This window comes from Cetorhinus maximus, chromosome 3 (assembly GCF_964194155.1).
Source record: "Cetorhinus maximus chromosome 3, sCetMax3.hap1.1, whole genome shotgun sequence".
NCBI lineage: Eukaryota > Metazoa > Chordata > Chondrichthyes > Lamniformes > Cetorhinidae > Cetorhinus > Cetorhinus maximus.
The window spans coordinates 102,344,134-102,366,514 of record NC_135881.1 but is presented as its reverse complement, the minus strand read 5'-3'; the positions used below and the strand labels follow the sequence as shown (position 1 = coordinate 102,366,514).

Sequence of the window (22,381 nt, the reverse complement as noted above, 5' to 3'; positions counted from 1 at the left end):
AGAACAGAGCCAGCCAGATTGGGAGTACAGGGAGTGGGCTCACTATCCACACCCTTATCACATGCAAGCAAAAATTTGGCGGGGGGGGGGGGGGCAGATTCCCAGAACCGGGTCCCACCCGTCATTTTTAAATGGTTCCAGAGTCATTCCAACTCCACAAAAATCCAGACCCAATTGCTAGTTAAGTTACATACCTTCAGAAATATAGTTTTCAGCTGAACTGGATTTGCTTGCTTGGTCAAATTCAACTGGGAGGAAAAAAATTGTTGTTAACAAACAAATTATAAAACAGTAGCAGATAGCGCTCAACTTTAGCACTCAACTTTGCTATCCAACTTACAGATAGTTACAAAACAAGTTAAATTTATATAAATGTTTGTTAAAGGGGTGAGTTTTGACGTTTTTAAAAGTAAAGAGAGAAACAGAGGGACAGGCAATTAGCAAGGGAATTCAAAAGTAGGGCCAAAGCATCTCAAGACTCTGCCACTGGCACAGTGAACGTATAGGAGCACAGGTCAGAGCCATGTGGACTGAAGGGAGCAGAAGGGATTACAGCATTGACAATTCTATCCTTTTAAGTGATACCCAATATCTTCCTTGCAGTGTTTCAGAAAAACATGAGGCCTCAGGTCATTGAAGTGAAACTTTAAATCTGTTTCTCTCCACAAATGCTATCAGACCTACTGAGTATTTCCAGCATATTATATTTTTTTGCTTGTTTCTGTACATTCATTATAGTATGAGGGCTGCAACTTCTAAATTAAGTCCGGGATTTATTTCCTAATTAAACTGCTTTTGAACCTCAAACTCTTCTCAGTAGAAGAGTACATACTAGTCTACAAACTTCTCTGCATTAGTTAGCATCACATAGGGATACTCAATTCTTCAGAGATGCATTCCATCTTATTAAATACCAAACTATAGAGCATTTTGGAATTCTAGGATGGGAATACAATACCAGAATCATCAAAATCAACATGCCAGTAAAGTGTTAACCAAAGAGACTCTGACAGTATCACTGATTGTTGAGAGCAAACTAATTTTATCTTACTGCTAATTGCAGTTCATTCAGAAAATTAAATTAATACTCCAGGAAAAAAAATTCAGCAATGATCTCGAAGGTGGATTTGAACCAATGTTCCCAGAGCATTCGCTTGGGCCTCTGGATTACTATTTCAATGACATCACCACTATGCCACCGCCGCCCTGTGAGGTGGGAGTGGCTGCACTTGACATGAAGGCAGCATTTGATAAAGTGCCACCAAAGCTTATTGTGGAAAATAAGAGTTCATGGTGTAGGGGGTAACATATTAGCATGGATAGAAAATTGGCTGGCTAGCAGAAAACAGAGTATGCATAAATGGATCTTTTTCTGATTGGCAAGGTGTGACAAGTGGAGTTCCGCAAGGATCTATGCTGGGGCCTTAACTTTTTACAATTTATATCAATGACTTAGATGAGGGAGTGAAAGAATAGTAGCTAAATTTGCAGATGACACAAAGATAGGTAGGAAAGTATGTTGTAAAGAAGACATAAGGAGGTTGCGGATGGATATAGAGAGATTGAGTGGATGGGCTAAATTCTGGCAGTTAGAGTATAATGTAGGAAAATGTGAAGTTGTTCACTTTGACAGGGAGAATAAAAAAGCAGAGTATTACTTAAACAGGGAACGGCTGCAGAATTCTGAGGTGCAGAGGGATCAAGGTGTTCTAGTGCATGAGTTACAAAATGTTAGAATGCAGGTACAGCAAGTAATTAATAAGAAGGCCAATGGAATGCTATCCTTTATTAAGAGAGCAATTGAATATAAAAGTAAGGATATTATGCTTCAGTAATACAGGGCATTGGTGAGACCACATCTTTAATATTATGTGCAGTTTTGGTCTCCTTGTTTAAAGAAGGATGTAAGTGCATTGGAGGCGGTTCAGAGGAGGTTTACTAGATTGATACCTGGAACGAGTGGGTTGTCTTATGAGGAAAAGTTAGACAGACTGGGCTTATTTCCACAGTAGTTTAGAAGAATGAGGGGTGGCTTGATTGAAGTATATAAAGATCCTGAACAAGGTGGACATGGAAAGGATGTTTCCTCTTGTGGGTGAGATCAAAACTAGGGGGCACTATTTTAAAATTAGGAGTTGCCCCTTAAGACAAAGTTGACGAGAATTTTCTCCTCTGAGGGTTGTGCAACTTTGGAACTCTCTGCCTCCAAAGGCAGTGGAGACTGGCTCATTGAATATTTTAAGGCAGAGGTAGGTAGATTCTTTTTTTAAATTCATTCATGGGATGTGGGCATCGCTGGCTAGGCCAGCATTTATTGCCCATCCCTAATTGCGCTTGTTCAGAGGGCATTTTAAGAGTCAACCACATTGCTGTGGGTCTGGAGTCACATGTAGACAACAGATTTCCTTCCCTAAAGGACATTAGTGAACCAGATGGGTTTTTACAACAATCAACAATAGTTTCATGGTCATCATCAGGCTTTTAATTTCAGATTTTTATTGAATTCAAATTTCACCATCTGCCATGGTGGGATTTGAACCCAGGTCCCCAGAGCATTACCTTAGGTATCTGGGATACCAGTCCAGCAACAATACCACTATGCCACCACCTCCCCAAGGAGGTTAAGCAAGGGAATCAAAGGTTATCGGAGGTAGATGGGAACGTGGAATTCGAAACACAAACAGATCAGCCATGAATCTTATTGAATGGCGGAGCAGGCTCAAGAGGCCAAATGGCCGACTTCTACTCCTATTTCATATGTTCATATTTGACCAAGTGTGGCATCAAGGAGCCCTAGCAAAACTGAAGTCAATGGGAATCAAAGGGAAAACTCTCCACAGGTTGGAGTTACAAAGGAAGATGGATGTGATTTTTGGAGGTAAATCATCTCAGCCCTAGGACACTGCTGCAGGAGTTTCTCGAACAGTGCCCTGGGCCCAACCACCTTTGCCTGCTTCAGCAATGCCCTCCCGTCCATCATCAAGTCAGAGTTGGGGATGTTCACTGATGATTGCTCAGTTGCATCTCCTCAGATCTTGAAGCAGTCTGTACCTGCTTGCAACAAGAACTGGACAATTTTCAACTTGGGCTTTTGGTGGCAAATAACATTCACATCACACAAATACCAGGCGGTGACCATCTACAACAAAAAAACGTCTAACCATCTCACCTTGACATTCATTGGTATTACCATCATCAAATCCCCTATTAATATTCTGGGGTCACTAGTGACCAGAAGCTTAACTGGTCCAGCCAAATAAATACTCAGGCCACAAGAGCAGGTCAGAAGCTGGGAATTCTGCTGTGAGCCACTCACCTCTTGACTCCACAAAGCCTCGCCACAATCTACAAGAACTGTGATGAATATCCTCCACTTCTCTGAATGAGTGCAGTCCAACAACAATTAAGAAGCACAAAATCATTCAGAACAAAGCAGCCCATTTGACTGACACCCCAACCACCACCTTAAACATCCAGTGCATCCTTCACCAGTGCATCATGGCTGTAGTGTGTAACATCTGTAAGATTCACTGCAGCAACTCATCAAGGCTTCTTCAACAGTACCTTCAAAACCAGAGATCTCTACCATCTAGAAGGACAAGGGCAGCAGGCGTATGAAAATACCAAAAACTGAAACTCCACTCCAAGTCTCACAGCAGCCTGATCTGGAACTATGTCACCGTTCCTTCACTGTTGCCAGGGTGGATGCACCTACTCCACATGGACTACAGATTTAAAGGCAGAGGCTCACCACCACATTCTCAAGGCCATCAGGGATGGGCAAAAAATGCTGGCCTTACTCAAATCCCAGGAATGAATTTTAAAAATTTGAATTTCATTTCCCATTTAGACACTCACTCTGCAAGTCTGTTTATGTCTGTCTGCATTTGGTGCAGTCTCCTTCATTATTAGCTACACTCCCAAATTTGGCACCATTTCAAACAATTTCAACACCATGCCTTCAATTTCTGAGTCCAAAACATTTATTTATATGGTGAACAATGAAGGTCCGAGCATGGATCCCTGAAGACATGACTTTCTACTTTCTGCCAGTGAGAAACTTACCCAAACTTCTATTCTCTGTTCTCTGATTTGTAGTTATCTTTATTTTTCATTCATTCACAGGATGTGGGCCTCGCTGGCTGGGCCAGCAATTATTGCCTATCCCTAGTTGCCCTTGAGAAGGTGGTGGTGAGCTGCCTTCTTTACCACTGCAGTCCATGTGGTGTAGGTACACCAACAGTGCTGTTAGGAAGGGATTTCCAGGATTTTGACCCAGTAACAGTGAAGGAACGGCAATATATTTCCAAGTCAGGATGGTGAGTTACTTGGAGAGGAACCTCCAGGTGCTGGTGTCCCCATCTATCTGCTGCCCTTGTCCTTCTAGGTGGTAATGGTCGTGGGGTTGGAAGGTGCTGTCTAAGGAGCCTTGGTGAATTGCTGCAGTGCATCTTGTGCACACTGTTGTTACTGTGCATCGGTGGTGGAGGGAGTGAATGTTTGTGGATGTGGTGCCAATCAAGTGGGCTGCTTTGTCCTAGACGGTGTCCAGCTTCTTCAGTGTTGTTGGAGCTGCACTCATCCAGTCAAGTGGGGAGTATTCCATCACACTCCTGACTTGTGCCTTGTAGATGGCGGACAGGCTTTGAGGAGTCAGGAGGTGAGTTACTCGCCGCACAATTCCTAGCCTCTGAGCTGCTCTTGTAGCCACAGTGTTTATATGGCTAGTCCAGTTCAGTTTCTGGCCAATGGTAACCTTATAAGCCCAAGCTTGGATATTGTTCAGGTCTTGCTGCATTTGACATGGACTGCTTCAGTATCTGAGGAGTCGTGAATGTGCTGAACATTGTGCAATCATCAGCAAACATCCCCACTTCTGACCTTATGATGGAAGGAAGATCATTGATGAAACAGCTGAAGATGGTTGGGCCTAGGACACTACCCTGAATAACTCCTGCAGTGATGTCCTGGAGCTGACCTCCAACAACCACAACTATCTTCCTTTGTGCTAGGTATGACTCCAACCAGCAGAGAGTTTTCCCCCTGATTCCCATTGACTCTAGTTTTGCTAGGGTTCCTTGATGCTACACTCAGTCAAATGCTGCCTTGATGTCAAGGCCAGTCACTCTCACCTCACCTCGGGAGTTCAGTTCTTTTGTCCATGTTTGAACCAAGGCTGTAATGAGGTCAGGAGCTGAGTGGCCCTGGCAGAACCCAAACTGGGCATCAGTGAACAGGTTATTGCTAAGCAAATGCCACTTGATAGCACTGTTGATGACCCCTTCTATTACTTTACTGATGATCAGGAGTAGACTGATGGGGCGGTAATTGGCCAGGTTGGATTTATCCTGCTTTTTGTGTACAGGACATACCTGGGTAATTTTCCACATTGCCGGGTAGAGGCCAGTGTCGTAGCTGTACTGGAACAGTTGGCTAGGGGTGCAGCAAGTTCTGGAGCACAAGTCTCCAGTACTATTGTCCGAATATTGTCAGGGCCCATAGCCAATGCTGTGTCCCGTACCTTCAGCCGTTTCTTGATATCACATGGAGTGAATCGAATTGGCTGAAGACTGGCATCTGTGATGCTGGAGACCTCCAGAGAAGGCCGAGGTGGATCATCCACTCAGCACTTCTGGCTGAAGATGGTTGCGAATGCTTCAGCCTTATCTTTTGCACTGCTGTGCTGGGCTCCTTCATCATTGAGGACGGGGATATTTGTGGAGCCTCCTCTTCCAGTGAGTTGTTTAATTGTCCACTACCATTCACAACTGCATGTGGCAGGACTGCAGAGTTTAGATCTGATCCGTTGGTTGTGGGATCGCTTAGCTGTCTACCACTTGCTGCTTATGCTGTTTGGCACACAAGTAGCCCTGTGTTGTAGCTTCGCCAGGTTGACACCTCATTTGTAGGTATGCCTGATGCTGCTCCTAGCATGCCCTCCTGCACCTCATTGAACCAGGGTTAATCCCATGGCTTGATGGTAATGGTAGAGTGGGGGATATGCCGGGCCATGAGGTTACAGATTGTGTTAGAGTACAATTCTGCTGCTGCTGATGGCCCACAGCGCCTCATGGATGTCCAGCCTTGAGTTGCTAAATCTGTTCAAAATCTATCCCATTTAGCACGGTGGTAGTGCCACACAACACAGTGGAGGGTATCCTCAATATGAAGGCAGGACTTCGCCTCCGCAATAACTGTGCAGTGGTCACTCCTACTGATACTGTCATGGACAGATGCACCTGCGGCAGGCAGGTTGGTGAAGATGAGGTCAAGTATGTTTTTCCTTCTTGTTGGTTCCCTCACCACCTGCTGCAGACCCAGTCTAGCAGCTATGTCATTTAAGTCTCTGCCAGCTTGGTCAGTAGTGGTGCTACCAAGCCACTCTTGGTGATGGACATTGAGGTCCCCCACCTAGAGTACATTCTGCCTCCTTGCTACCCTCAGTGCTTCCTCCAAGTGATGTTCAACATGGAGGAGCACTAGTTCATCAGCTGAAGGAGGGCAGTACGTGGTAATCAGCAGAAGGTTTCCTTGCCCATGTTTGAACTGATGCCATGAGACTTCATGGGGTCCGGAGTTGATGTTGAGGACTCCCAAGGCAACTCCCTCCCGACTGTATACCATTATGCCACCACCTCTGCTGGGTCTGTCCTGCCGTTGGGACAGGGCATACCCAGGGATGGTGATGGTGGAGGCTGGGCCATTACCTGTAAGGTATGATTTCGTGAGGATGGCTATGTCAGGCTGTTGCTTGACTAGTCTGCGAGACAGCTATCCCAATTTTGGCACTTGCCCCCAGATGTTATTCAGGAGGATTTTGCAGGGTCAACAGGGCTGCAAGTGCCATTGTCGTTTCCGGTGCCTAGGTCGATGCCGGGTGATCTGTCCAGTTTCATTCCTTTTTTGAGACTTTGTAGCGGTTTGTTACAACTGAGTGGCTTGCTAAGCCATTTCAGAGGGCAGTTAAGAGTCAACCACATTGCTGTGGGTCTGGGGTCACGTGTAGGCCAGATCAGGTAAAGACAACAAATTTCCTTTAACCAGATGGGTTTTTATGACAATTGACAATGGTTTCATGGTCATCATTAGACTTTTAATTCCAGATTCTAATTGAATTCAAATTCCACCATATGCTGCGGCAGGATTTGAACCCGAGTCCTCAGAGCATTACCCTGGGTCTCTGGATCACTAGTCAATGTCAATTACTAGTCCAGCAACATTACCACTATGCCATAGCGTCCCCCAATCTATGGAATCATCTCCCCCAATTCTGCTACCAGGGCCCTGATCCCACACACCCCAACCTTTGTCCTGAGCATCTTAGGTGGCACCTTATTTAAGGCCTTGTAAAAGTCTATGTATGCTAAACCAACTGCAATAGCCTAGTCTATTCTTTCTGTTGTTTCTTCAAATAATTCAATAATGTTGTTTAAGTATGAACTTTCTTTTATAAATCCATACTATTTATTGTACTCTCCACCTCTGAATATTTTGCTGTCTTGTCTTTAAGAAAAGATTTTAGTGTCTTTCCTATGTTTGACACCAAGCGAACAAGTCTAGCATTAACAGGGCTTGTTTTATCACCATTTTTGAAGACAGGAGTTGCATTCGCTGTTCACGAGTCCTCTGGTATTATTTTTATCTGCTGAATTTTATATACAGTACTAGTGCTTCTGCTCAATCCTCTCTAGTATTTTGAGTATCCACTAGTGGAATCCATCTGGATCGGGAGTCTTATCATCCTTAAGTTTAACTAGTTGGCCTAGTATCTCCTTTTTATATTAAGTGTTGTAATATTCCTCTTGATGGCTTTGTTTGTTATTTTCTGTGTTAGTCTCTTTAGTGAAAGCAGAGGCAAAAGTATCTTATTCAGTATTCATTCACAGAATTGTTACATCGCAGAAGGAGACCATTTGGCTATCGTGTCTACACTGGCTCTCCGAATGAGCAAATCATTTAGTTCCATTCTTCCACCTTCTCCCTGTAACCCTGCACATTCTTCCCTTTCAGATAACAGTCTAATTCCCTTCTGAATACTTTGATTAAACCTGCCTCCACCACACTCTCAGACAGTGCACTCCAGACCTTAACTACTCACTGCGTGAAAACGTTTTTCCTCATCTCGCTTTTGCTTCTTTTGTTAATTACTTTAAATCTGTGCCCAACAATCTCAATCATTTCACAAGTGGGAACAGTTTCTCCCTGTCTATCAAATCTCCTCAGTCTTCTTTGCTCCAAGGAAAACAGTTCTACCTTCTCCAATCTGATTGATCTTCATGATTGAAACCCCTCATCACAGAGTGCAGAAGATGCCCTTCAGCCCATCGAGTCTGCACTGACACATGAGAAACACCTGACCTACCTACCTAATCCCATTTATCAGCACTTGGCCCATAGCCTTGAATGTTATGACATGCCAAGTGCCTATCCAGGTATTTTTTTAAAGGATGTGAGGCAACCCACCTCCACCACACCCCCAGGCAGTGCATTCCAGACTGTCACCACCCTCTGGGTAAAAAAGTTTTTCCTCACATCCCCCTAAACCTTCTGACCCTCACCTTGAACTAATGCCCCATCGTGACTGACCCTTCAAATAAGGGGAACAGCTGCTCCCCATCCACCCTGTCCATGCCCCTCAATCTAGTACACCTCAATCAGGTCGTCCCTCAGTCTTCTCTGCTCCAACAAAAACAACCCAAGTCTATCCAACCTCTCTTCATAACTTAAATGTTTCATCCCAGGCAACATCCTGGTGAATCTCCTCTGCACCCCCTCCAGTGCAATCACATCCTTCCTATAATGTGGCGACCAGAACTGCACACAGTACTCCAGCTATGGCCTCACCAAGGTTCTATACAACTCCAACATGACCTCCCTACTTTTGTAATCTATGTCTCGATTGATAAAGGCAAGTGTCCCATATTTCTTTTTCACCACCCCACTAACATGCCCCTCCGCCTTCAGAGATCTATGGACACACACGCCAAGGTCCCTTTGTTCCTCAAAACTTCCTAGTGTCATGCCATTCATTGAATACTTCCTTGTCAAATTACTCCTTCCAAAAAGTGTATCACCTCACACTTTTCAGGGTTAAATTCCATCTGCCACTTATCTGCCCATTTGACAATCCCGTCTATATCTTCCTGTAGCCTAAGACACACAACCTCACTGTTAACCACCCGGCCAATCTTTGTCATCTGCAAACTTACTAATCCTAACCCCCACATAGTCATCTATGTTGTTTATAGAAATGGCAAATAATAGGGGACCGAGCACAGGTCCCTGTGGTACGCCACTGGACACTGGCTTCCAGTCACTAAAGCATCCTTCTGTCATCACCCTCTGCCTCCTACATCTAAGCCAATTTTGAATCCACCTTATCAAATTACCCTGTATCCCATGTGCATTTGCTTTCTTTATAAGTCTCCCATGTGGGACCTTGTCAAAGGCTTTGCTGAAATCCATATAGGCTACATCAACTACACTACCTTCATCTACACACCTGGCCATCTCCTCAAAAATTTAAATTAAATTTGTTAGGCATGACCTCCCTCTGACAAAGCTATGCTGACTATCCCTGATCAAACCTTGCCTCTCCAAGTGGAGATAGACTCCCTCCTTCAGAATTTTCTCCAATAGTTTCCCTACCACTGACGTGAGATTCACTGGCCTGTAGTTCCCTGGCTTATCCCTACAACCCTTCTTAAATAGCAGAACCACGTTAGCTGTTCTCCAGTCCTCTGGCACCTCCCCCGTGGCCAGAGACGAATTAAAAATTTGAGTCAGAGCCCCTGCGATCTCCTCCCTTGCCTCCCTCAGCAGTCTGGGACACAAATCATCCGGACCTGGAGGTTTGTCTACTTTTAAGCCTGCCAACACCTCCAATACCTTGTCACTCCCTATATCAATTTGCTTAAGAACCTCACAGTTTCTCTCCCCAAGTTCGATAACTTCATCCTCATTCTCTTGGGTGAAGACGGATGTGAAGTATTCATTCAACACTCTAGCGATGTCCTCTGGCTCCACCCATAGATTGTCCCCTTGGTCCCTTATGGGTCCTACTCCTTCCCTGGTTATCATACCGGGAACCATTCTCGTGAATCTCTTCTGCACTCTCTCCAATGTCTTCATATCCTCCCTAAAGTGCGGCCCCCAGAACCAGAAGCAATACTCCAGCTGAGGCTGAACTAGTGTCTTATACGAGTTCAACATAACCTCCATGCCCTTGTACTCCAAACCCCTATTAATAAAACCTATGATACTGTATGCTTTATTAACTGCTTCCTCAGCCTGTCCTGCCATCTTCAATGACTATTGCATACATACAGGCCAGATCCCTTTGCTTCTGAGCCCCCTTTAGGATTGTACCCTTTATATTGTCTTTCCATGTTCTTCATACCAAAATGAAACACTTCACATTTCTCCACCGTGAACTTGATCTGCCGCGTGTCCGCCCATTCCAACAACCTACATCCTTTTGAAGTTCTACACTATCCTCTCCACAGTTCACAATGCTTTCAAGTTTCATATCATCTGCAAATTCTGAAATTGTGTCCTGTACACTAAGGTCATTATTAATATATATCAGGAAGAGAAAGGGTCCCAACACTGACCCCAGGGGGACTCCACTATAAATCTTCCTCCAGCAAGAAAACAATCCATTAACCACAACTCTGTTTCCTGTTGCTCACACAATTCCATATCCATGTTGCTACTGTCCCTTTTATTCGATGACCTATAACTTTGCTCACAGGTCTGTCGTGCGGCACTGTATCAAATGCCTTTGGGAAGCCCATGTACGCCATATTAACAGCATTGCTCTCATCAACCCTCTGTTACCTCTTCAAAAAACTCCAAGTAGTGAAACATGATTTTCCCTTAAATTCAAGCTGGCTTTCCTTAATTAACCTGCATTTGTCTATGTTACTATTAATTTTGACCCAAATCCCCCACCACCAAAGTTAAACTGACTAGCCTATAGCTTCTGGGCTTAACTTTAAACCCTTTTTTGAACAAGGGTGTAATGTCTGCAATTCTCCAGTCCTCCGGGAGCACCCCTGTGCCTAATAATGACTGAAAAATGATGTCCAGTGCCTCTGCAATTTCCACTCATACTTCCCTCAGTATCCTTGGATGCATCTCAACTGGTCCTGGTGTCTTATAAGCTTTTAAGTTCCAATACCACCTCCTTATCGAATTTAAGCCCTTGCAGTGTCTAAATTATCTCCTCTTTCACTATGGCCTGAGTAACATCATCTTCCTTGGTAAAGGCAGATGCAAAGTATTAACTTATTACCTCAGCTATGCCCTCAGCCTGTGTGTGTAAATCCCCTTTTTGGTCCCTGACCAGCCCTAATGGAGAATGTAACAAGGCCTGTTATGCAGAGAGACTCTAAGTTTTCAAGACAGAGGTTGGAGAAATTCAGCAGAAATGCTGGGCTATAAGCTCATTCCCTACAACTCTGGTTTCGGAATGATATGGCCCTCCTTCCTCTGCTGCTTTCTCTCCTTACCCCAGGTCTTCCTCATTTGCTGCCATTCCACCTCCGAATGCAGGGCTCTCTATAATGCAATGTTGCAAATTTAACAGATAACAATGCATTGCATCTAGGGCATATTGCAGGAAGCCCCAGAGGGGTCAAGACATCTAAACCTCTGCTTGAGGATTCCTACAAGTAATAAAAGGATCCTGTTTGTATCCTGGCTTTGATTGTATCTGTGCAGTTTGGGTGTGATACGGTTGTGCGAAGGTGACATCAGCCAGGTCCCTTGTCCCCCAGCAGCAGGTCTATCACATTCCTCAGAGTTCAATAGCAGGAGTAGGGTAGACCATATGAATAGAAATGCACTGTGGCAGTAACCTAGCTGCTTTGCACACCCTGATATACATGTGATCAGCTATACAATGCTAACATGTCAACATTTTCTGTTGATGACAGTTGATGGCTCGAAATCCGCTGCCCTGCTGGCAACATGTCTATAATCATTTATGCAAGCAAGGGAAACCAGCAACCACTGAAAAGCCACAAGCTTTGTCCTGTTGCTTCACTTAGCCCTGGTAAGGAAGGCATTCATAACCTGCTGAATCCAGCTGTGAACTGCAGCTGACCTTATGATGGAATGAAGGTCATTGATATTGCAGCTTGAAAACAGTCAGTGCATAAAATTCAGCGTTGTGATGGGTTTCATGGCCAGTTGCATGGAATGCGTCGCCAGTTCAGCAGCCATCAGATCCTGTTGCAGGAGGAAGCAGAAGCCTGCACAAGAAGTGCAGCTCCCTCCGGCACTCCTCCGCTGAGGTGAGAGTGACTGGCCTTGACATCAAGGCAGTATTTGACCGAGTATGGCATCAGGAAGTCCTCGCAAAACTAGAGTCAATGGAAATCAGGGTGAAAACTCTCCGTTGGTTGAAGTCATACCTAGCCCAAAGGAAGATGTTTGTGGTTGTTAGAGGTCAATCATCTCAGTTCCAAGACATCACTGCAAGAATTCCTCAGGGTAGTGGCCTAGGCCCAACCATCTTCAGCTGCTTCATCAATGACCTTCCTTCTACCATTTGGTCAGAAGCAGCGATGTTCACTGATGATTGCACAATGTTCAGCATCATACTCAAGTACTGAAGCAGTCCATGTCCAAATGCAGCAAGACCTGGACAATATCTATGCTTGGGCTGACAAGTGGCAAGTAACAATCGCGCCACACAAGCACCAGGCAATGACTATCTCCAACTGTCACCCCTTGACATGCACGCTGAATCCCCCACTATCAACATCTTGGGGGTTACCATTGGTCAGAAACTGAACTGGACTAGCCATATAAATACTGTGGCTACGAGAGCAGAGGCTAGGAATCCTGCAATGAGTAACTCACCTCCCGACTCCCAAAGCCTGTCCACCATCTACAAGGCACAAGTCAGGAGTGTGATGGAATACTCCCCACTTGACTAGATGAGTGCAGCTCCAGCAACACTCAAGAAACTTGACACCATCCAGGACAAAGCAGCCCACTTGATTGGCACCCCATTCACAAATATTCACTCCCTCCACCACCAATGCACAGTGGCAGAGGAACTCACCAAGGCTCCTTAGACAGTACCTTGCAAACCTATGTCCACTACCATAGAAGGACAAGGGCAGCAGACACATGGGAACACTACCACTTGGAAGTTCTCCCCCAGCCACTCACCATCCTGACTCCGAAATATATCACCGTTCCTTCACTATCGCTGCGTCAAAATCCTGGGACTTCCTCCCTGACAGCACTGTGGGTGTACCTACACCACATCGACTGCAATGGTTAAAGAAGGCAGCTTACCGCCACCTTTTCAAGGGCAATTATGGATAGGCAATAAATGCTAGCCTAGCCAGCAACACCCGCATCCCATGAATGAATTTTTAAAAAACCTACCGCTCAGCCTACAGACCCTTTGTGCTGGGTCCAGCCTCCTATACGCAACCTCGTGCCACAATCTGGAAGCTAGAAATATACCTGGTAAACAAGACAGCTGAAGATTCTGCGATTCAGTGAGATGAAGCGGCGAGCCCCATTTTCATACTGCTTCAGAGGCTATAAGAAACCAATTCTCTAGGTTTGTCTGATGGGTTTGAAGCTGTGCAAGGCATCTGTGATTTTAGGTTAAAATGCAATGGGGTCAGCTATAATGTCATTGGAGCACACTGTTGACCTTTTAATTAGGGTCCTAGTTGCCTGGATCAAACAACTGATATGCAGTCAGAAGCAAGTCAATTAAAACGGTGGATGTCAGGAGCAATGTTCCCTCTAAGCTGCAAGGGTGAGCAGCCATGCAGCAATTGGGATTGTGCCGCACAGGGAAGAAACAGGTCACACATGAACAACATTCTCTTTAAGATGTGCATATGCTTGGCCATGCGTCAATCTTCGAAGGACTGGAGCGCAGCAAACTGGCCACGCACAGCAAATAAAAGTTGATGGGGACTGGGCGGGGGGGGGAATGCATGGAGGTCCCAGACACAATTTTGAGTCTACAAGTTGGATGCAGCCCATGAGGGCAGTGGCTCTACCTGCCTGTCTCTCTTGCATGGATTTTTTCATAGCCAGGTAGCCCAAGTAAAAGAGTGCATGGTGTCTGCCAGTGGTATGCTTGAGGCCTTCCAGCTGGTGGACACGTCAGGGACTAGAGCATGTAGTAGTTAAGAGAAATAATATTATTTAATTGGTCAACTTTCTTTTCTTTTGTATGAATTGGATTTCATTTGTTATGTCCCTCTAAAAGAGGGTACTTTTATTGCTTAATTTGGGTCGATGCCACTAGGCTCACCCAGTGTCTCCTTATGAGTTAGCCAAAAGCAGTGTCTTGCATGTTATGTATATCACATTGTATACCAAAAACAAATCCTGAACAGCATCATATGATTAATTATATGCATTCACGGGTTGTTTTGTTTGATTGAAAACCAGGGGAATGTAAACAAGTTAAGCAGAAATCAAACAGGCCTTTCACATTCCTAGTTTGTCAGCAATGGAGGTAATATCTATTTTTAGAGAGACCATTCAAGCCCTTTTATGAAGATGATGGGCAAAGGGCCAGCCAGTCATTCGAGAGTGCCACGTCTACCAATCATTTGAAAGTTTAACTACCTATATACACTAAAATGCCGAGAAAAGAATAGAGGAGTTTTGTTTAGCAAAATAAAAACTCCCAAAAATGTCATGGGGGGGACGGTTCACAGATGATGCTATGTCAGCTGAGGCTCAGGTGGTTGCAGTCTTGCCCCTCAGTCACAAGATTCTGGGTTCAAGTCCCACTCCAGAACTTGAGCACAAAAATCAAGGCTGATAATCCAGTGCAGTACTGACAGAGGCACTGTCTTTCCAATGAGGCAGTAAACCCCATTTGTTTATTCAGGTGGATGTAAAAGATCCATGGCACAATTTCGAAGAGGAGTAGGGGAGTTATCCCTGGTGTCCTAGCCAATATTCATCCCTCAATGAACATTACCAAAACAGATCATCTAGTTGTTAACTGCTGTTTTTGGAAGTTTGCTATGTGCAAATTGGTTGCCACTTCTCCTACATTAGAATAGTGACTACAATTTAAAAGTACTTCATTAGCTGTAAAACACTTTGAGACATCCGTTAAAGGTACGATGTAAATGTAAGCCTTTCTCTATGTAAGCCATTAATCATATTAATAAAAACTCATCCTCAACAGAAGAACTTGAGTTATTTCAACTCTTGGTGGTCAATGGGAGCCTATGGGAAGAAACGGGGATTTCTCAATCATCAGGCGAGGAAGAATTTACACCCGGAGAACAAAAATATAACATCAAAGACAAACAGCTGAAGACCAAGGACCCCACGCTGCCATTTCCAGTCGGGCCGAACCCTGGCCCTGCCCAGCTCCGTCTCTCACCTGCACCGCCATATTGAGCTTCTTCCCGACGTCGCCTCGCGGCACGTGCCAGCGCATCACGTAACCTCTCGATGGTGATAGGCCGGAGCCTGCAGCCTCGTGCACCACGTGACCCTTGATGGCGATTGGCCGGAGCCGGCAGCCTCGAGGTGGTGTGACGTAATCATGCTGTCCGTGGGTGCGAGAGGAAAGGGGGGAAATTTGAAAACATAGAACAGCACACGGCAATATAAAAGAGGGGAAATTTTAAAGATACCTAGCAACTGGCGATAAGTTTTTTTTTAAAAAAACACTACATCTAACAATACGAAAGGGGTGGAATTCCCTACCTTACTCCATTGTTGAAGCACATTCACGAGAACTGCAGTGATTCAGAAAGAAGGCACATCACAGTCTTCTCAGAATAGCTGGAAATAAGTCCAGCATTGCCAGCATTTCCCACAAACCAAAAAATTAATAATGTGATTCAAGTCCCAGGAATGGCTTAAAATCAATAAATCTACATGGAAATATGGTATTTCATAGAATTATAGTATAGTGCAGCACAGAATTATGCCATTTGGCCCATAGAGTTTGCACCAGCTCTTCTAAAGAGGAATCCAAGCAGTTTCACTCGCCTCCTCTTGCCCAACATCCCTGCAATATTTTCTCCTTCAAGTATTTATCCAATTTCCTTTGAAGGCTGCTATTGAATCTTTATGTGCCAGCCTATTAGGTAGTGCATTCCAAATCCTAACCACTTGTTGTGCAAAAAAGTTTCCCCTCATGTCAATCTGCTTATTTTCCCAATCACTTTAAATCCATGCTCTCTGGTTATCAATCCTTCAGCCACTGGAAACAGTTTCTCTTTACTTGCTCCTCTAAACCTTTCATGATTATAAACAGCTCTATCAAATCTCCTGTTAGCTTTCTCTGCTCTAAGGGAAACAACTGCAGCTTCTCCAGTCTATCTACATAACAGTAATTCCTCATCCTTGGAACCATTCTAATAAGCCTCCTTTCTTCCGCCTAAAATACAAAGAAAAGTCCTAAAGGAGATTTGTGACATAATGAGAATCATTATAAGGGGTTTGTTAGGCATTTGGGGAGGTATCAATAGATTAGAGTCAGGCTAAAGTAGTTTATATTCAAAAAAGGTGACAAAACAAATACAAACAAGAACTGATCATTTATTTTTCTATTCAATTTAGCATAAAGAAATTGATTATCAGCAGTAATCTTGATTATTATCTGTTGGATCATAAACTCAAAATCAGCAGTCAGCATAGGTTCAGAAGAGAAAGATCATGCTTGGTCAACCTCTTTGACTTCTTTGACGAAGTGACACCCTAATTGGCTTGTGAGAAATCCTTTAATATATTGAGGTCTAAATATTGCATTATTACACCCATGTTGTGATCTTAAAATGGACAGATAGATAACCAATTTAGCAGGGCAGAACTGCATGGGCATTCAGGGCACTACTAAATTAGTCTGGAGCTTTTTATAGGTGGTCCTGATGATCACCTGAAATGATTTGCTTACACAAATTGCATACCCTGGTTGTTGAATTTGTTTGGTATTTCCAGGTCTTCAGCAGCCTAACCAGTGGTCCTTAAAGGTACTCATAGGAGTCGGTCAAAAAAAGTCCAATTATTTTGAAAATGCTTGTGTTTTATGGAGTTGGAAAGCACACTCCTAGTTCCACAAAGCAACTACAGACCACTGCCGGCCAATCCTCGGGCTTCAAAATGATAAACCCAGGATGTTGATAGTGGGGGATTCAGCAATGTAATGCCAGCTTAAACAGATTTCATGACCACACAAAACTATGACAAATGGAGTTCAACGTGGGGACGAATCAGGTTACCACCTTAGATCTGAGAGAGACTAATCAGAATGTTTTCTTAATGGTGCATGACTAGGAGCTGTGAGGGAGCAAAAGGATTTAGGCGTCCACAATGTGATGGAATCTGTGGTCAAAGCTTGTATTTTTTTTAAAATACAGACCCTAATTGAGAAAGGAAACTGAAAAGGAAACTTAAAATAGACACAGAAAGGAAACTGATCCTTCCAGGTTCTAAGGAAACAAAAACTGAGGTTGTGATTGGAAACCAAAACTTCTAGAGAACCTGGTTGAAAAATATAAAAGGACACAGATCAATCCAAATTCATTATAAGTTGATGAGTCCAGCAGTACAGTAGAGGCAAGCTGAAGAGGATAGAAGCCAGATCCAGAAGCTGGGAGTAAGCAAATATGCAGTTGCTGAAGCTGTTTCTGTTACTTGAAGATATCATTGGTTGCCATCCAAACTGAATTGAGGAAGTCCTGCAGATGATTGCCATTCTCGGTGAGCACTGTGCCCATGGATCTCGTGGTGGCAATGTGTTGCTGTCAGCTAGGGATTAGGTTAACTTCTGGAAGGAAAGGAGCTGAAATTTTTTGTGAGAAAGACAGAGTTTCAAAGGACTTTTGTGACTGAGATTGATGACCCATATGCTGAATGGACTGCTGAACCAATGCATAAGATCTGTCTTAGTTGTATCTGCCATTTAATGTGCGTTTATAGCTTATAATCAACCACAATTTGCCCATGAATTTATGTTTAACATATGTTTATTCTAGGTTTAGATTATGGGCGGTTAGCTAAGATTCACAGGAATCACAGTGCAGAAGAGGCCCTTCGGCCAATCAAGTCTGCACTGACACATGAGAAACACCTGACCTACCTACCTTATCCCATTTACCAGCACTTGGCCCATAGCCTTGAATGTTATGACATGCCAAGTGCTCATCCAGGTACTTTTTAAAGGATGTGAGGCAACCCACCTCCACCACACTCCCAGGCAGTACATTCCAGACCGTCACCACCCTCTGGGTAAAAAAGATTTTCCTCACATCCCCCCTAAACTTCCTGCCCCTCACCTTGAACTTATGCCCCCTTGTGACTGACCCTTCAAATAAGGGGACTAAGGGAACAGCTGTTCCCCATCCACCCTGTCCATGCCCCTCATAATCTTGTACACCTCGATCAGGTCGCCCCTCAGCCTTCTCTGCTCCAACAAAAACAACCCAAGTCTATCCAACCTCTCTTCATAACTTAAATATTCATCCCAGGCAACATCCTGGTGAATCTCCTCTGCACCCCCTCCAGTGCAATCACATCCTTCCTATAAAGTGGCAACCAGAACTGCACACAGTACTCCAGCTGTGGCCTCACCAAGGTTCTATACAACTCCAGCCTGACCTCCCTACTTTTGTAATCTATGCTTCAATTGATAAAGGCAAGTGTCCCATATGCCTTTTTCACCACCCCACTAATGTGCTCCTCCGCCTTCAGAGATCTATGGACACACACGCCAAGGTCCCTTTGTTCCTCAGAACTTCCTAGTGCCATGCCGTTCATTGAATACTTCCTTGTCAAATTACTCCTTCCAAAGTGTATCACCTCACACTTTTCAGGGTTAAATTCCATCTGCCCATTTGACCATCCCATCTATATCTTCCTGTAGCCCAAGACACTCAACCTCATTGTTAACCACCTAGCCAAGATTGTATTTGGAGTTTGCTTTATTTGATTCTTGTATAGTAAAATTCTTCTGTTTTAAACAATGAAACTTGTGGCTTCACTCTCTTAAGAAATAACTAGGGCAGAATTTTCTGGGTGGTGTGCAGGGGCGTAAAATAATGCACGGTCACATCGGGCGACCGTCCTGACGTCACCACGCGCCATCATGATATTTTGTTCGGCGGGCGCACATTGAAGTGCAACGTGCACCCACCATTAATTAAAGGGCTAGTTAAGGCCCTTAACTCGGCAATCGACGCCGATTTTCAAGCGTCCGTGCAATCTTCAGCTCGGCGCACAGGCACAAGGGGCATGTGGGTAAGCGACTTTTTAACAAAACTCATCCACAGGCGGGATATGAGGGCTCAGTAGGGTTGTCAATCTGGTCTGGGAGTATTTATTGCAGAAAGTGTTGTGAACTTGTCTGTGTGATCTGTAGCAGTTCAGAACGAAGTCCAGCAGCTTTCTCTGTATTTTGAACCTTCAGCTCAGCACTCTGCAGTCAGTAATCTTTATCAGGCCTGCAGCTTTCCAGAGGCCTCCCTTTAGCCTGGGTATGGGTTCTGACATCTCCACTGGAGGCAGCTCCTCTGAGGAGGAAGGGAAGGCTAGAATAAGGAGGAGGCCAGGAGTGGACAATCAGCCTCCTGGGGAGCCACCTTTGGGAGGACAGGCGCAGGCACAAGGGGCGCTGGGTCAAGAGGTAGTCCAAGGTAGAAGGGGCCACAGAAGACGCCACTATCCTGCTGCCAGAGTATACAGGCGGCGAAGCAGCTACCTCAATATGACTGTGGTGCAGTGGCGAAGGAGGCTCCGACTGTCAAGGGAGACAGTCAACCATATCTGTCAGATGATTGGTCCAGAGATCACTCCTAACTGTGTGGGTGGACACCATGTGCCAGCGGCTCTGAAGGTCACAGCTGCCCTCAAATTCTATGCCTCTGGCTCCTTCCAGGGCTCGGTGGGTGATCTTTGCGGTGTCTCACAATCAACTGTCCACACTTGTGTCAAGCAGGTCACAGACGCTCTGTTCAGGCGTGCATTGACCTTCATCCACTTCCGTTGCGACCAGGCAAGCCAGACACAGTGAGCCGAGGCTTCGCGGCCATTGCTGGCTTACCCCGCGTCCAGGGTGCTATAGACTGCACACATGTGGCCATCAAGGCGCCAGCAGGTGAGCCCAGTGCCTTCATCAACAGGAAGGGCTTCCACTCCATGAACGTGCAGATAGTGTGTGATCACAGGATACAGATTTTACAAGTCTGCGCAAGGTACCCAGGCAGCTCCCATGACACCAACATCCTCAGACACTCCCAGATGCAGGGGGTCTTCAGTGTTCTGGCTCGGCTGGATAGATGGCTGCTGGGTGACAAGGGCTATCCCCTCAGAAGGTGGCTCATGATGTCTCTCTGCCATCCAAGAACAGAAGCTGAGCAGCGGTACAATAGGAGCCACACCTCCACAAGGGCTGTGGTGGAGAGAGCCACCGGTCTTCTCAAGATGTGCTTCCGTTGCCTTGACCGCTCAGGGACCGCACCCCAGTACCCCCCAGATCGTGTCTCTGTGATCGTGGTAGCATGCTGCGCTCTGCACAATCTTGCGCTGGAAAGGGGGGATGCAATGGACAATGAAGACCTTGACGCAGTGGATGCGGCTGCACACGATGACTCCAGCAGTGGTTGGAGGATGAGGAAGCACAGGAGAATGATGAGGGACTGAACGCTGACCCGGCACTACATCAAGGAGGCAGGGACACCCGGGAGACTTTAACTCAATGAACCTTCAGCTAGCTCCACACAAATGGATCTGGAGGACCAACCTTGCCTGGCGCATCCATACGCGGCACTTAAATGCTACATCTGCCACTTCATCAGCTGCAACTAAGGGCTTTGCACATAAACCTCAATATCCACTCAAACACTCATGATATGTCCGTGAAACATACTAATGCAGCGCAAAGGAGCTACCCTCAGCCATGGTAACACATGTGGATTTTATTTTGATCCATCATATGGTCCAACAAAATGAATTCCAAATGTTGTTACAATGTCAAAAAATAAAAATTCCCTAATCTAGGGCCAACACGAAAGCACCAGTGAGAAACCCATGGTGTGCCTAAGGTGCTTTATGCTTACGTTTACGGGTGCTATGTCTGGGTGCTGCCCCATTGCTCGGAGTGGCTTCTGAGACAATCTGCTGACTCTGCTGTCCTTGTGGCCTCGATGACCTTGGCGGCCGTCCTCTGGCCCGTGGAGCCTGTGCTGGACCCGCCTGGGAGGGAGTGGCCAGTTCCACAGCTGGCATCTCCCCAGTCGTCACAGTATCAATGGATGGGGCGGAGACGCTGCTGTCCTCATCCACTGTACCCCAGGACACTAGCTGATGTAACAATTCCCAACGATGTGCTAGCCTCTGCGCTGGTGCCTGCCTTGCTGAAATGGTGTGATGCAGGTGATAGTTTACAGCCCTCAGGTGTGAGAGGGGGTATCTGCAACTCCCCCTGGTGGCCATGCTCTGATGATGCTGAAATTAACAACAAGGACAGTAGATCAGTTAGCATGCACACAGTAACACACTTCACCCTTTCCCCCTGGCTCATAATGTGCTCAATCTTCCAGAACCTAAGGAGATGAACATTGGTGGCGTGGAAAATAGTCAGGAGGAGGTCCAAACATAACAGGCAGGTACAGAAGGGCTGGTCAGATGGCCTAAGGAATGCCAAATGGAATGTCATGTGGATGCACTTGGGCAGGACAAACAAGGCACGGGAATACAGGAGGAATGGTAGGACCGTGGAAAGTAAGGACGTTTAGAGGGACCTTGCTGGGCATGTCGACAGGCCCATTAAGGTAGCGGGACAGGTACATAAGGCATTTAAGAAGGTAAAAGCCATACTTGCCTTTATTAGCTGAGGAATAGAATGTAGGAACAGGGAGGTCATGTTGCAAGTGCAGAAAACGCTGCTGAGGCCACAGCTACACTTCTGCGTTCAGTTGTGATCAGCGCTTCATGAGAGGGATGTGATTGGAGTGGAGAGAGTGCAGAGGTTGCTGACCAGGATGTATGCTGGGCTGGAGAGTTGTAGTTATGAGGAAACATAGCATACACTGGTGAAATTTGCCGTGGAGCACAGGAGATTGACGGGTGACATTATTGAGCTTCATAACATTATGAGGGGCATAGATTGGGTGGATACAAAACGATATTTCCCCTTGGCGGAGGATGACTAACCTGATGGCATTTATTTAAGGTAAGGGGCATATGAGGTTGATAGGGGAGGTGATGAGGAACTTTTGCACAGAGTAATGTGGGATGCACTGGCTGAGAGTGTGATGGAGGCAGAAACCCTCCTAAGATGTAACAAGTATTTAGATGTGAAGTAGCAATGCCATGGCATACAAGGCCACAGGGATAGTGGTCAGAAATGGGGTAAGGCGAT

General features: G+C 45.4%; 1 protein-coding gene across 1 annotated transcript in view; it reads right to left on the bottom strand.

Annotated features, from left to right (window-relative positions):
* slc25a13 (solute carrier family 25 member 13) overlaps window positions 1-22,381 on the bottom strand; it is a 403,392-nt gene that overhangs the window by 342,650 nt on the left and 38,361 nt on the right. Inside the window, exons 3-4 of the mRNA XM_078535669.1 lie at window positions 15,395-15,562; window positions 195-248 (exon numbers count right to left, since the gene is read on the bottom strand). Coding sequence (XP_078391795.1) covers window positions 195-248; window positions 15,395-15,562 — 222 coding nt within the window. The remainder of the gene's footprint in view (window positions 1-194; window positions 249-15,394; window positions 15,563-22,381) is intronic.